This window comes from Podarcis liolepis (assembly GCF_965112155.1).
Source record: "Podarcis liolepis genome assembly, chromosome: 7".
NCBI lineage: Eukaryota > Metazoa > Chordata > Lepidosauria > Squamata > Lacertidae > Podarcis > Podarcis liolepis.
Window position 1 is genome coordinate 14,609,464 of NC_139561.1, and position 15,720 is coordinate 14,625,183.

A 15,720-nucleotide genomic window follows, 5' to 3' on the forward strand; every position below is an offset into this window, starting at 1 on the left:
AGAGCTTTTTCATTGACCCTGCATGAGTGCCTGCTCTCAGGGTTCCTTCCAAAGGGGATCCTGTTGTGTCTCTGCATCATCTGTAATCGGACCCTATAGTCACTCCCTTGAGGAGGCTAAGCAGCTGCCTCTCTGTGTTGCCCTTCAAAGGGGAGTCTGGAAATACACTGGTTCTTCTAGCCAAATAAAAACGAACAGCATCATGCAAAGTGATAAGATTTATTGCAGTCTGCAGAAAGCATAAAATGGCCCAGAAGAATTCTCCAAATCCTGGACCCAGGGCTTAGGTTACAAAGACACTTTATAATGTTTTCCCATCCATGATTCCCTTGTGCCCAGTCCTTTCCAAGGCTCCAATTGGTCATCTCAGCACATGGACAGCTCATGAACACCTCATGCTTACTTTTCATTGTCTAAGAAATATGCTTTTACCTACTATACAATATCATAACCGCACATTGCTTTAAAACAAAGGTATAAATCCATTCTTCTGTCTCCTGCAAAATGTTGCATTTTTAGTACTCTGTTACGTGGAGCATCTAGTCTTTTCAAGGCCACCTTGCCTCTCTGTTGTGCAAAATGGATTAAGACTGAGAGGCCCAGCAGAGACAGATATACGGTTTATAATTCATTTAATGGGGCTGCAGGAAGGAAAAAAGAAAATAGTTTTTCCTTTGGAGGTGAGAAACAACTGAAACTTATTTCTCAGTTCTACACAAGGACATTTCGATAAGTGTGAGGAGCAATTACATTAGACCTAAGTATAAAAGGGACGTGGGTGGTGCTGTGGACTAGGACTTGCCGATCAGAAGGTCAGCGGTTCGAATCCCCGCAACGGGGTGAGCTCCTGTTGCTCAGTCCCTGCTCCTGTCAACCTAGCAGTTCGAAAGCATGTCAAAATGCAAGTAGATAACTAGGTACCGCTCTGGCGGAAAGGTAAACTGTGTTTCCGTGCGCTGCTCTGGTTTGCCAGAAGCGGCTTAGTCATGCTGGCCACATGACCCAGAAGCTGTACGCTGGCTCCCTCGGCCAATAAAGCGAGATGAGCGCTGCAACCCCAGAGTCGGCCACGACTGGACCTAATGGTCAGGGGTCCCTTTACCTTTACCTAAATATAAAAACAAACACATCTCTGCCAGATAGCGTGTCTGCTTTCTTTCACTATTAATTAGCGAGCGAACGTGGCTTCAGGCTAGTTGACCTTGCAATCTTTCAACACCTGGCAATATTAGAATCATTTTGCAAAGCAAGCCAGCTTCTTATATGTGGGAAGAAACATAGGGCTTATATTTTCAATGAAAACTAAAAAAGCATGAAGAAACAAGGGGTCATTGGGGCTATACTGGAAGGCGGCTAGCCAACCTTTAGATAAATGAGAGCGATTGGAAGACGTGTTCAGAATACAGAGGTCCAATAGTTCTTGACCTTCCCTTTGACCATACTAGTATGGTCAGTAGCAGGGGTTAGAAACTAGAAGTTCCCTGGGTCGGAGCTGACCCTCTGGAGCAGGCGCACTTATGGCATAGCAGGGTTGAGCCATGGGCCCACCCCTCCCTTCTCAGAGTTAGCCCCCAGGGGATATTGCTGGCTGACCAGGGTCTTCAGGTCACAATAGCTTGGCCTGACCAGCCTCTGACCCTCTTCAGCAGCACTCAAGGGTGTTGAACTGTATCTTGCCATGAGCTGAAGGACATCCAGGAACTCCCTAGCGAGGCTGGAGGTTTGGCTCTCCCCCCCCCCAAAAAAAAAAGATGCCGTAGAGATACCAGGCCTGCCTAAAGGGGTTTTTTTTCTTTTCAGCCTGCTGTGTTCATTGGGACACGTGTTTTGTTGCTAATAAATTGGTTTCAGGGAGCGTTTCTTACAGAGACTTGATGGTGAATCATCCAAATGAATCCAGGACAGGACAAAAAGCCTAAGAGAGTTGACTTTGCTGGATCAGGGAGTGGTCAGGGGGGGTTATCGGAGGGGGAAGCTAGATGTTGTCCTGAAGGCGTTGAGAATAGAGGGAATTTGCAGAGAGCAGGGTGGTTGAGAGATTGCGGGGGGCGGATTTGAGAAGCTGTGCTGTAAATGAGGTGTGGGGCAGAGAGAAGGGTGTCCCAAGGCAGATAGACTCCGGGTGTCTTGACTGACGGGCCATTTCCCCCCTCCGCAGGGCAACCTCCTCCTCACGGGAGACAAGGACCAGCTGGTGATGCTGCTGGACCAGATCAACAGCACCTTCGTCCGCTCCAACCCTAGCGTCCTGCAGGGCCTGCTCCGCATCATCCCTTACCTGTCCTTTGGGGAAATGGAGAAGATGCAGATCCTGGTCGATCGCTTCAAGCCCTGCTGCAGCTTCGACAAGTATGCCTCCCTGGGAACCCTAAACCGAACTCTCCTGCCCTCTCCTGTTCCTTGAGTTTTTTAAGTGTGCAAAATAAATTGGGGTGCTGCTGGTTTGCAAGGGCTCTCCTTGCCAGAGGTGCAGCTCTGCTTAATCTCTGCTTCCAGGCTGGCCTCAAAGCTCCCAAGACTCTGCGCAGCCTAGCACAGAATCCCCCCAACCGGGTGCCCTTCAGATATTTTGGACCATGCCATCCAGGCTGGGGTGGGGGCATTGTAGCCCCAAACTCTGAAGGGGCACCAGGCTGGTCTTAAACAGTTGGGTTGTGTACAGGAGTCTCTGTATGTTACACAAAAAAAGGTATGTTTTATGCATTGTACAAAGATGTGCTTAATTTTGACTTCCTCTACTTGCTGTTGAGGGTGGGCAAGGGCATTGAAGCCCCTCCCCACGACTGCTGGATATCTTTGCATAATTTCAAGCATAGCTTCACCCTCTTGAGAACTAGAAACTTGGCACCACTCTTTCCTTTTTGACAAAAGCTCTTCAGTGTCCTTTTGTTGTGCTTTTAATGCGCATTTCGTGGGTGTTGCAGCAATTAATGCTAGAAAACAGTGAGCAAAAGACTATTTCAATTTCCTATTAATATTTTACTCACTCCGAGTTGCTTTGGGTTGCCTCTCGGACCAACAAGTGGCATAGAAATAAAAAGGGACCAGAGTTCTTTTTACAAGCTCAGCTCTGCAAAAAGCAGCCCCCGAGGCTAGAATCAGAGGGTGCAGATGGTTTGTGACTTAGCTTTATTTAGAGCGGAGAATCTGAGCTCGGATTGGCCCCCTGACAGCCTTTGTGAGTCCCTTGCCTCTTTTCTCCTCCAGGTACGATGAGGAACACAGTGGGGATGACAAGGTCTTCCTGGACTGTTTCTGCAAAATAGCAGCTGGCATCAAGAACAACACTAATGGGCACCTCCTGAAAGACCTCATCCTCCAGAGGGGGATCACGCAGAACGCCCTCGACTACATGAAGAAGCACATCCCCAGTGCCAAGAAGTGAGAGTCGTGCGGGAGGATGGAGGCGATTTGTGGGTGGCAGTTCACTGGGACGAGCCCCTTCTGTGTTGGGGCATTGCCCTTTCCCTGAGTGTGCCCAGTTTGCTGCTGCCTTGCAGAGCTAATGTGAAGATAGAAAATCCCAAGCTTTGCCTTCCTTTAAGAAAACAAAATATTGGGGTTTAGGTGGCAGGGAAATATCTCAGCCTTGAGGCCACTGGGAGCTGCTGCTGCCAGTCAGAGCAGAGAACACTGGGCTAGGTGGACCCAGTTCTGGATAAGGCAGCACTAAAGGTTACCTGGACCCTTGACACTGTGCTAGCTCCCAGGGAAGCAACTGCAGGTCTCTGTCTCACCCGCCACCCCTGGCCAAGTCATTTTCTCAGGGTGTTTGGAGCTCAGCCACATGAAGCATGATTTCAGGCAAAAGGACCCCACTGTGGAAATTGAGGTAGTTCATCCTTTTTGAGAGTGTCTGAATTGCCTTAATTTGGGGAGCGGGTGGGGAGAGCCGCCTTTGCAGCATGAGTGTGTGAGCCACGCAGCGGGGCTGGGGTGGAGTAATCCAGGTCTTTGTGCTGATATCGACAGCTGCTTTTCAAACGCTTTCTCTTTTCCAATCTTCTCTCCGCAGTTTGGATGCCGATGTGTGGAAGAAATTCCTCTCCCGGCCAGCCCTTCCTTTCATCCTCCGGCTGCTCCGAGGTCTCGCCACGCAGCACCCCCCAACACAGGTGAAAGAGATGTCTTCTACTCACCCACCCCCTGGCCCATGAGTCTAATCTGGTCTCCATCTACATCAGGTTTAGGCGTATACATGGTGCCTGATCCTAGGGGCTGATTCCAGGCACAGCTGCCTTCTCCTAAGTGTGAGACAAAGGCAAAGGGCTCTTTAAGCCCATCCCTTACGGAGGCATTTTGGGCCTCAGGTGTGGGTGTGTGAGTGTTGCTTGCGTCTAGAGTGGGAATGATCCAGCAATAATGGAGCTACATCAGTTCACCAAAGGAAAACATCCCAAAGTGTGCTACAGAACAGTGGATCCCAAATGGTGGTCCACGAGTGTCATTCGGATGCATTGCAGTGTGTCTTGGAATTCTAATTGTAATACAGTAAGATTGTACAGTGGTACCTCGGGTTAAGTACTTAATTCGTTCCGGAGGTCTGTACTTAACCTGAAACTGCTCTTAACCTGAAGCACCACTTTAGCTAATGGGGCCTCCTGCTGCCGCTGCGCCGCCAGAGCACGATTTCTGTTCTCATCCTGAAGCAAAGTTCTTAACCTGAAGCACTATTTCTGGGTTAGCGGGGTCTGTAACCTGAAGCGTATGTAACCTGAAGCGTATGTAACCCGAGGTACCACTGTATTGCAGGGGGTTGGTCTCCGGGACCCTTCCAATTCTGTGATTCTAGCAATACAATATATATGAAATAAAAGCAGCAACAGTACATCACACAGCTGCTAGTGCAGCACATTGCAGTTACTACAACAGGCAGAAGAAAACAATTGTCTGGTCCGCCAAGATCCTCAGCAGTGTTCATGTGGTCTGGGGCTGGGGGTGGGGAGAACAAGTTTGGGAACTTCTGCCTTAGAATGGTCTTCTTCCAGTAAACGAGATGCTCTTGAAGAAGAGCGATATGGTTTTGAAAGGGGAAAATTTGAAGTGTTCCATTGGTGCTCCTCCAATGTGCTCCTCCAAGGTGTTGCAGGGGCTTCTGCCGCATCCCTGTCTCTCGTGGCTGGTGTAACTGGAACGCTCTGTACAGTGGTGCCCTGCAAAAGAGGAGGTGCTTCGCAAAACGAATCTCCTATGGGCTTGCTTCGCAAGACGACAATGTCTTGCGAGTTCCTGCTGGTCCCCCCCCCTTTTCTAAGCCGCTAAGCCGCTTATCAGCTGATCCGATCAGCAGATAAGCCGCTAAAAGCCGCTAATAGCGCTAATCCGCTAATCCTTCAAAGGGCTTGCTTCGCAAGACGAAAAAACCGCTAGACGAAGAGAATCACAGAACGGATTCTTTTCATCTTGCGAGGCACCACTGTATGTCATACGCAAACTTAGGCCAATTTAATCGATCCATTACTCAGTTGTTTAAAATTCACTTTGCTCTTAACTGGGTGGCATCCCTGGAGGTCTGGGTGCCTTTTTGTACTATACTGTGCTCGAAAGACGGACAAATTTTTAAGAGCAAAGCTGTATCTGGTGTAGAGGGGGAAAGAGCATAGGAGATTTCCTCATCCTCCTGTCCTCTTTGCCCCCCACTGTGTTAACGTCTGCTCCCTGAACAGGTGCTCATTGGGACCGACTCGATCACGAACCTCCACAAGCTGGAGCAAGTCTCCAGTGACGAAGGGATTGGGACGCTGGCCGAGAATCTCCTGGAGGCCCTGCGGGAGCACCCAGAGGTGAACAAGAAGATTGACGCTGCCCGGAGAGAGACGCGAGCGGAGAAGAAGCGCATGGCCATGGCGATGCGCCAGAAAGCGTTGGGCACCCTTGGCATGACGGTAAGAGCAGAAGCAGCGCCAGCTCCATTAGGCCCGGTACCCATCTAGCAGAGCATCTTGTTCTCACAATGATCAGCCAGATGCCACGATCGGGAGCTGGTATTCAGAAACATCACTGCCTCCAGCTTTGGAGGCCAAGCATAGCCATTGTGGCAGCCATCCGAAGCCCTTTGTCTAATCCTCTCTTGAAGCCTTTTAAGTTGGTGGCCATCACTGTCTCCTGTGGGAGAGAGTTCCGCAGTTTAACTCTGCACAGCATGAAGAAGTCCTTTCTTTCATCTCTCCTGAGTCTTCCAATGCTCAGCTCCATTGGATGTCTACGAGTTCTAGCAATGGCTGGCTCTTTGGGTGCTGCCATTTAATCCAGCCGGACCAGTGGCTGTTCAGGTCCCACTTGTTAGGGGAGATTTAAGCGGAGAGGCAGGAGGGGCAACCCAGTTCTAGCCAAGGGAAACCGCGGCTGTTTTATCACGGCCATAGCAGCAACCATAAGGTCGAGGACACATTTTCCAATGCGAAACTTTCCATGCCTTGTGATGGCCCTCTTCCTCCAACCCACATGACCATTTTTAATTCCCCCGCCCCACCCCCAAACCCGGCTTTTCTCCTCGATAACCTTGCTGCGCTGGATCTTTCAGACCAACGAGAAGGGCCAGGTGGTGACAAAGACAGCGCTGCTGAAGCAGATGGAGGAGCTGATTGAGGAGCCGGGTCTCACCTGTTGCATCTGCAGGGAGGGCTACAAGTTCCAGGTAGGCCTTGGGGGTGAAGTGGGGAGTCGGAGCCTGGCCATTTCACCCAGTCACGCTATTTCATGCATATGCATATGTCTGCATATGCACATTTCATTGTAGCCGTATTTCCAAGGTGTTGGGCAGCTGAGCGACATCCATAGTCGTGCAGGTCTACACTGAATTGGACCAGATGACCCTTTGGGGCCATTCCAAGTCTACAATTCTGTGACTCTCTACCAGAGGTTCCCAAACTCATTCGTCCTTTTCAGGAAAAAAATAAATCTCAGTGCCCCCCTAGAAATCTGCCGCCTTTAAGTGAACAAACATAAAGATGCGGTGACAGATTTTGCGTTCTTTTATGTATCTCTATTTCTACCTATGTCCTACAACATAGTAAAGAAAGATGTTGTTGTAGATAAGACATGCTGAAGCTTGAAATTATAAAACTGTTTATTAAAATCAACTATGGCGACATTCACATCACACACAGAATATTTAGATAACAAAGTATAATATTAAAATGAAAATTACAAATAACATTTAAAACGATCCTAGTGAGAAAGATAAACCAGGGGTGGATCTAGACACAGGTTAAAAACACTATAAATAAGTCAGAAATTAAATCGTTACAACGAAAGAAAAATAAAGCTTGTGTAAAAACCCATATAAATTCCTATTTGCTCCCTGGTGTTGCATGCTTATAACGCATTCAAAAGGTATTATAGTGATGAATGTGGCTGAGTCCCCGGTGCGCCAAATAGGCAGGCAAGCTGCGACCCACTTCCTGGGCCTGAGTGAAGCTGAAAAGGGTTCACCCACGCCCCGGAAAACCCCTCTCTTCCAGCACAATTGTCAGATCCAGGGGAAGTGTCAATCCGCAGCAGTGCCCGGCCTAGTGGTAAATGCCATTGCAGAGCAGATGAAACATGTACAAATGGTTTTTCAAAACGTTCTTCTTTTTATGTTTCTACTGCCCTCTTATTTTTATTCACTGCCCCCCGATTGCACCCGAGGCTACTACTGCCCCCCCCCGATTGTTCCAGCTCCCCCGGGGGGATGTATTGCCCACTTTGGAAGGCCAAAGAGAAAACGGCAGCTGTTTCTGTGCAGCTTTTCCACGTTCGAAGCTTGGTGCCTTGGGTTTTCCGCCGCAGCTTCTGTTTTCTCCCCACAGCCGACAAAGGTCCTGGGTATCTACACCTTCACCAAGCGAGTCGCCCTGGAGGAGTTTGAGAACAAGCCTCGGAAGCAGCAGGGCTACAGCACCGTTTCGCACTTTAACATTGTCCACTACGATTGTCACCTGGCAGCTGTGAGGTGGGTCTGAGTTTCCCTCTGGGCCTGAGATCCCCTTTGCATCTTGGCCGCAAAGCCATGCCTGATCTGCTGGGGGTTCGGTTTAGCCTGGGGAAGAATCCCATCAGCTGCAGCTTTGGTAATGAGCTAACCAACAATACTTTAAGGTATGCCCTAGTTGGTAAGCTGCAGGGCTTGTGGTCTGTGTGTGTGTAATATTTAAGGCTTCGGGACTGAGGCAGTCACCAGCTTTGCTCTACAGGGAAGAGGTTTGCAGGGAAAGGGACTTTTCCTGACTGAGAATGACCTTGCTTTTACTCCTGCAGGTTGGCACGTGGGCGCGAGGAATGGGAGAGTGCAGCCCTGCAGAATGCCAACACCAAATGCAACGGCCTCTTGCCGGTGTGGGGGCCCCATGTCCCAGAATCAGCCTTTGCCACCTGCTTAGCCAGGTGAGTCTGAGGAGCTGCCCTTTTGCCCGCTGTTCTGTCGGGGTCAGCAGTCTCTTGCTGCAAGTGTCCTCTTCCCACCAGCTTGTAGGGGAAGAGGGCCTGATTTCTTGGACTGTACCACCCTAACACAACCTTTTCAGAACTGTATCTGTATTTTGCCCTTTCCTTAACCCTCCAGCTTCTCTTGGAAAGCTAAGAGGCTTTCCTGGGCCTCTTGTGAGATCTGCAGCCTAACCTGGTGTTGGTTTCCTTCCCGTAGGCACAACACCTACCTTCAAGAATGCACGGGGCAGCGGGAGCCCACCTACCAGCTCAATGTGCACGACACCAAGCTGCTGTTCCTCCGGTTTGCCATGGAGCAGTCGTTCAGCGTGGACACAGGCGGCGGAGGGCGGGAGAGCAACGTCCACCTCATCCCCTACATCATTCACACGGTGCTTTATGTCCTTAACACGTCAGTACCTTTTATCTGTCTTGTCTCTCTCTCTCTCTCTGCGTGTCTGTGCATTTGTTCCCTGAGCCATTCTCCCTTGGTGGAGCAGGGCGTTGTGAGACGGGTTGCTGCTTTGAATTGCTCTGCAGATGGAGCGATAGATTTCAAGGTTTTGTTGCTCACCCCTCCCAAAGGAAGTAGGGACGTGGGTGGCGCTGTGTTCTAAACCACAGAGCCTAGGGCTTGTCGATCAGTAGGTCGGCGGTTTGAATCCCCGCGACGGAGTGAGCTCCCGTTGCTCGGTCCCATCTCCTGTCAGCCTAGCAGTTTGAAAGCGTGCTAGTGCAAGTAGATAAATAGGTAGCGCTCCAGCGGGAAGGTAAAAGGCATTTCCATGCGCTGCTCTGGTTCACCAGAAGCAGCTTAGTCATGCTGGCCACATGACCTGGAAGCTGTACGCCAGCTCCCTCGGCCAATAAAGCGAGAGGAGCACCGCAACCCCAGAGTCGGCCATGACTGGACCTAATGGTCAGGGGTACCTTTACCTTTACCTCCCGAAGCAAGCTTAGCGGCCTGCCCTGGCCTGAGCCCCATCTGTGGATCAGGCAGGAGGGAGTGACCCATCCAGGGAATACCGTCCATCCACTCAGGAGAAGACACCTTCAGATTAAATCCAGTGGTCCTTCCTGTAGTGTGATCCTTGTGTTGTTTGGGTATATAGGCTTCTCCACACAGGGTAGGACTCGCATCTGGTGCCCTGTTTCTGGCCCCACCCCATGCCACTGGCACGTAGCCTCTGCGAGTTTGCCCAGAAAGGAATGTGGCTGTGAGGTCGAAAACAGTTTGCCACCCCTGTTCTTTGGCGTGATGTTGATGTATGTGCCTAAACTACTTTGGGGAGGAAGGTCCACAGCTCACTGTGAGAATGCCTGCTTTGTATGCCTGAGATCCCAGTCATTCAGGGCTGGGGAATGGAGAGGTCTTGGGAGAGCTGCTGTTCAGGAGCAGGGCCAGCCCAAGACATGTTGGCACCCGAGGCAAACCCAAAAAAGGCAGATGTCCCATCAGGAAAGAAGGGGCGAGTGAATGAAGATCTGCTTCTGGAACAAGGGGCTGCGCGGAGGGAGACCAGTAGTGCCTTCTATTGGCAGAGAGGTCGCTGTGGAGGTGCTGCAGCTATTGCTGCCACTGCAGCAGCAGCGAGTAATGCATTCATTGGAGGCTGGATCTGTTGCCCCTGTGGATCTTGCTGCCCACTTCAATTTGCCTTAGCGGTGGATCAGCCCTGGGGAAGAGACTATGCCAAGAGTCGGCAAGGTTTACCTCGGCCGGGCCAGTTTACTCCAGCGCCCGGATTGCGTGCGATTTCTGGCGTCTGCGCAGATGCGATTTCGGTGCCACATAAGCACATCCCTGCACCGCGCTGGCTTAGCGCAGCTCGCAGGGACTTGCTGAGCAGGCGGCTCAGTTCAGTGGCGGCTTGTGGGCTGGTTAAACAACCCCTGTGGGCCGCTTGTGACCCATGGGCCTTAGGTTGCGACCCCTGGAGTATGCTAAGGGGACCTATGTTCAGGTGTTGATACATATGAAGGTGGATCTAGGCTTAGCCTGTGAAATGAAATGATATCTGGTTGGATGGGGGCAGGCAAGTATGGGGGCATTTTGTTCTGCTTTTTGTCTCATTAGCTTGGCGTATCTCAGCCCTGGTTCTTGACACTGGAGGGAAAGCCTCAATGATATATTGTTGGGTAGTGTAGCCCTTGTAGGAGGTCGCTGCAGGCTTCTGATAGACCAATGTGAGAACGGGGTGCTGGACAGACTGATCTGGCAAGCTCTTCTTACGTTGAAGGGTTTCTTCTTCCCCCTGCTGTTCAAAGTGCATCGCTTCTGTCTCTGCTTGACTTCCAGAACACGAGCGACGTCTCGAGAAGAGAAGAACCTGCAAAGCTTCCTGGAGCACCCCAAGGAGAAGTGGGTGGAGAGTGCCTTCGAGGTGGACGGGCCTCATTATTACATCGTCATGGCGCTTCACATCCTGCCCCCGGAGAGGTGGAAGGCGATGCGCATCGACATTCTCAAGCGGCTGCTGGTGATCTCTCACGCTCGGGTGGTGTCGCCAGGGGGAGCAAGCAGGTATGGGGCTGTCCACACCCATCCACCCACCCCTTTCCCTCTCCTCTCTCTGTGCTGCAGGGAAAACAGCTGGTTCCTTCCCTTCCCACCCCCAGAGAATGGTCCTATAGGGTTACAAAGGCAGGCTCGTTGGATTGGGACCCTTGGACATGACTTGGCTACACAGCCTTTGCCTTCTGCATTAGACTCTGAGGCTGATGTGGAATTACAGTCTGAAACATCTGGAGGGCACCTGGCTGGCAAAGGCTGGTTTTGATGATCAAACAAAATGCTCTTCTGCTTAAAAATCAGCATCTTTTTTTTTTTAAAAAAAAGCTAAAGTTCCTGGAAGAGTCAAGAACAACATGCAAGGTTTTGATGGATGCTGTTGGATACTCTCTTTCCCTATGTTGGTTCAGGTCTCGGCGCCCTCTTCAGGCACACAGGAGAATTAGATGTAGTTGACATTGACTCTAAGTGAGCTGGGCCTGCTGAAAATCCCTGGAGGAGCTTGACCTCTTCTCCTTCCTCCTCTTTGTCTGGGCCACAGAGCTGTTTCTGTTTTGCCTGCATTAAGTCTGTGGCTCAGTGCCTCCCCACACCCGGTTGCATTCTGAGATATATATATATATATATATATATGGCATCAGTAAAACAAAACGAATTCTATATATAAACCTGAGTAGCATACAAAACAATTTAAAATGCTAGACCTGCTCAGAGTAGACCCATTGAACTTGATTGGATACAACTTTCAGAGCCTAGGAAAGCTTGGCTAAACATAATAGGGTGGTCTACAGCTAGGTTCTACTCAAGAGCAGATGCAGTGAAATTAATGACTCTAAATTAGTCGCGTCCATTGCTTTCAGTAGGTTGGCTCTGAGTAGGCTTAGCACTAGATAGATTTTGAGGGGCATGTAAAGGTCACTGCTGTCCCTGTCTCACAAATTACTCAAGGGAGGACACTGCAGGGGACGGGTGCTGTCACCAAGAAGGCCCAAGGGGTGGCCCTCTGGTCATTTGAAATGGCTCCAGGCTTTCTGTGTCCTCTGCCTCTGATCTCATCTGTAAGAAGGAGAAAATATGTGCTGTGTATGCCTTGATCCCAGGGTCTAACCCTTTGGAACCATGCCATGGCTGGATCAGCTATGTTACAGGAGAGTAAATTGAGGTGTGGGTCTTTGGAGGAGTCTCTGCCAGCCCCTTCGCTTGAAGTGTTTCCTTGCAGCTTCCTGAGAGCAGGTGCTCAGGGGTCATGATGGAAGGGCGTGCATTTTGGATGCTCTGTAATATGCGCCCAAGTGGTCTTGTAACCTTCGGGGAGGGGCTGCAGACTCCGGCATCGATTGGCTCTGCACATTTCCTGCTGCTGTAAGGGAAATCTGGCGTTTGATTCATGCCCGTTCTGGGGAAGTAGCTTTAGCCTCCCAGGGGAAGCACTTTCCTCAGGGACCGGCAGCCTGCAGTTCTCCAGCAGCCCAAGGCCTTGGAGCCCTGACAGAAGCAGAGGCAGTTTGTAGCATTGACCTGCCCTTAACAAACGTTCTGAGAGTGGAGCCGGGAATCCCCTTGCAACATGACTATGGTGATTTAGGGGGCAGGGGATGCTTAACTACATGGTCTTCAGTCCTGGAGAAAATGCTTTCCCCCCCTTTTTGGGGGGGGAATGGAAATGAGATTGCAGGAATTTCAGCAACAGTGCCAGGCCCCACGTTGCACAACACTTTGCAGTTGTGCCTGCGGCCGTAGTTGTAAATCGCTTTGCTGGGGAGAACAGTGGAGCGTCCCCGTCTCTCTGTGTGTTCCTTCCCTCCCTCCCTTCCTCCCTCCAGCGCCTGGCTGAGCTTGCCCCATGCATTTTCCCACATGTATTATGGATGGGCTTCTGGCTGTCGCCGCAGCCAGGGCTATTCATCAGCTGAGCTTCAGGCAGCAAAGAAAAGTGTAGCAATTAACTGAGAGGCTTGATCTTATTTTCCTAACAGGCTAACGGATAAAGCGGTGAAGGACTACTCTGCCTATCGCTCCGGCCTCCTCTTCTGGGCCCTCGTTGATCTCATTTACAACATGTTCAAAGTAAGCGAGCTTGGAACGAACTTGGTACATTTCTTCTTCTTTTAGCAATGCTCCTCAAACCAGTGGCCTGCTTTTTCTAGGGGGCCGGCACCATCTGTCGTGCGCAGCTCCCAGGCTGAGGAATGTTGGGGGAATCCTAGTTCAGGGTGATCTAAAAGCTGAACTAAGACATTTTACATCAGTGTTCCAGGTTCTTTCACTCTCCCCATCCCCCAGTGTCCACAATTTTTATCAGTTCTGGAGAGGTGCAGCATGTACCACTCATCTTCTTAAAAGCCTCAAAAGCCTCAGTAGACAAGATTATTGGCATCCTCTGAATAAGAATAAAAGAAGACCACAGCATAGGGACTCCCAGTTCAGTCTACTGTTGCCAACGGCAGATGGCCAGATGCTCCCTGGAAGATCCCACAAGACAACAGCCTTTCTCCAGGAGCTGGCGTTCAAAGGAATACTGCTCTTGAAGCTGGAGGATCTATCTAGGCATTATTGGCTTATAACTTCTTGATAGGCCCTTCTTTCAAAAGGGTTTTCCCCCCTTAGGTCTGATTCCCCATTTTAAAGCCGTGTTTGCCTGCTTCCCCCTTTGTCCTCCATGCTCAAGCTTCTAACCCTTCCTTCTCCTCCTCTTTCCCATCCAGAAGGTGCCTACGAGTAACACAGAGGGGGGCTGGTCCTACTCTCTGGCAGAATACATCCGCCACAATGACATGCCCATCTACGAGGCCGCAGACAAGGCTCTGAAGACTTTCCAGGAGGAGTTTATGCCTGTGGAGACCTTTTCAGAATTTCTGGACGTGGCTGGTTAGTTGCTCCAGAAAGCTCTACGTGTGTTTTATAATGACGCTGTATACTGACATGCTGCCTTTGAGTGATGGGAACCGATTCAGGTGAAACCGAGATGTTTCCCACAGGGATAAAAACTCCAATGAACGTGTTCATGTGGGTAGCAGGGTTGGGAAAGGCTTGGGTAGCCTCTGCCAGTCAAGAATACAATTTGTTGGGTTAGATGGGTCATCACTGACTTGGTATAAAACAGCTTCCTGTGTATTCTGCATCTTGTGAACCAAAAGTGATTTGGGTAATATAGGAGTGGGTACGTGAGCAGACAGTGAACTGCAGGCTTCCTGTGGCTACCAGCTTTTCCTGCCTCCTTGGTTTTGGGGACTGAAGCTGTTAAAGTGTGTGGGGGAGGCACCAATCTTCTCCATTAGTTCCTCTCCTCCCCTGGCCTCTTCACTTGCTTGCCTGAATTGGTGGCAAAGGAAGATGCTTCTAGGAATTGGTTTGCTGAATGTGCGCAGCTGATGTGCCCTTTCCTGGTTTCAGGACTGTTGTCAGAAATCAGCGATCCCGATGGCTTCCTCAAGGATCTCCTCAACTCCATCCCCTGAGCCCTGAGCGGCTACATGAAGAGACCACAATCAGCTTGCCTCCCTGCTGTTCCTCTGTACCCTGCCCGACCAGCCCGCAAAGAATGTTGCAGTTACTTTATCTCCAAGCCCCTTGTCTTCCCCCCCCCCCCATCTCGCCCCCTGCCTTGACCCCAATCTTGGAGTGATGTTGGATTTTCAGCTTCTTTTCTCCCCTGTTCACCACCGCCGGTCCACCCCTGTGCTTCTCAATGTTCTGCCTTGCGTGTTCTGCTCCGAGCCAGTGAAGGAACGTGCAAGGACTTGAATAACCCAAGCCGGCCCCAGTTAGTTCTACTGCTTCTTTGTGTGTGTGACCATTTTACCAGTCAATAAATAAGTTAAATACAACCCTGGTGGGAACGAGTTCTGCCTGCTTTGTGTTTACCACTTCCTAAGGGTTGGTTTGCCTGACATCTGTTCACTGGAAATCTTGATGTACCGACCCTTAGAAAAGTGTCTGTGCACAAAATACTTTTGCTTTACGCAAACTGTAGCTCTTGTGGTTTAACATTTTTAGTGCATGCATGTGCAGAGGAGTGTTCTGTCGTCGCCCCCTGGGACGTTCTCACGGTCCCCTGCCAGACCCCTGGAAGTCGCCAGGTCAGATGTTGTGACTACTGAAATCAGACTTCCCTTAAAAGTCCTAACAGAACCTACAGCCTGCATCTACTAAGTATTAGCAAGAACAAAAGAACTTTCCCTCTATATCCTTGTTTGAGTATATCCCCACAGGAATAACCTAGACCAGAACACAGATAGTTAATTCTTGGAACAAGTTAATGCTTTTATGCAGGAAAAAATTTCCAAGAGTTTGACTGTTGTGACAACATAATTGTCTCTCCTCCTTAATATCCATCCTACGCTTTCCCTCATTATCTGCCTCTCAACTGTCCTACTCAGCCAGATGCACTTCACCTGTCACTCACTTGTAACTCCGCCCAGCGTTCCACCACACTTCCCAGCTGTCCAGCATTCTTCCTCCCTCTTCCAAGTTCCACATATGAGCAGAGTTTGGAGTGCATGATCCCCACTGGCTTTCCCCCTTCCTGCTCCCCTAAGAGACATGAATAGTCTTCTGGAAGTGGACCATGAGTTGCAAGCTTTTGAACCAAGGTGTTCTTCACAAGTACACAAATAACCATTCGGAGAAATCTCATTATGTGATTTGCCAATGATAATGTTGGGTGCGGGCAGATAAGGGTAGGCGGAGGTGTCCTTTCCTGACTCACTGCTCCCTGGAAGGTTTCTGGAGGCGCCCGTTCCAGTTCTAGTTTCTTCATCCCACCCCCAAATGAAATTAATTAGCTGCCCTGCAAGGCT

General features: G+C 50.2%; 1 protein-coding gene across 8 annotated transcripts in view; it reads left to right on the forward strand.

The window, feature by feature from the left end:
• The window catches only part of UBR4 (ubiquitin protein ligase E3 component n-recognin 4), a 142,047-nt gene extending 127,299 nt beyond the window's left edge, over positions 1–14,748 (forward strand). For all 8 annotated transcript variants that reach the window (XM_083512628.1, XM_083512629.1, XM_083512632.1 and 5 more), the window contains 12 exons: positions 2,159–2,349; positions 3,208–3,381; positions 4,016–4,115; positions 5,667–5,885; positions 6,524–6,637; positions 7,794–7,936; positions 8,242–8,367; positions 8,627–8,821; positions 10,709–10,933; positions 12,898–12,988; positions 13,627–13,789; positions 14,315–14,748. In XM_083512628.1, coding sequence (XP_083368754.1) covers positions 2,159–2,349; positions 3,208–3,381; positions 4,016–4,115; positions 5,667–5,885; positions 6,524–6,637; positions 7,794–7,936; positions 8,242–8,367; positions 8,627–8,821; positions 10,709–10,933; positions 12,898–12,988; positions 13,627–13,789; positions 14,315–14,379 — 1,806 coding nt within the window. In that variant the 3' untranslated portion in view covers positions 14,380–14,748. The remainder of the gene's footprint in view (positions 1–2,158; positions 2,350–3,207; positions 3,382–4,015; positions 4,116–5,666; positions 5,886–6,523; positions 6,638–7,793; positions 7,937–8,241; positions 8,368–8,626; positions 8,822–10,708; positions 10,934–12,897; positions 12,989–13,626; positions 13,790–14,314) is intronic.
• The last annotated feature ends 972 nt before the right edge of the window (positions 14,749–15,720 follow it).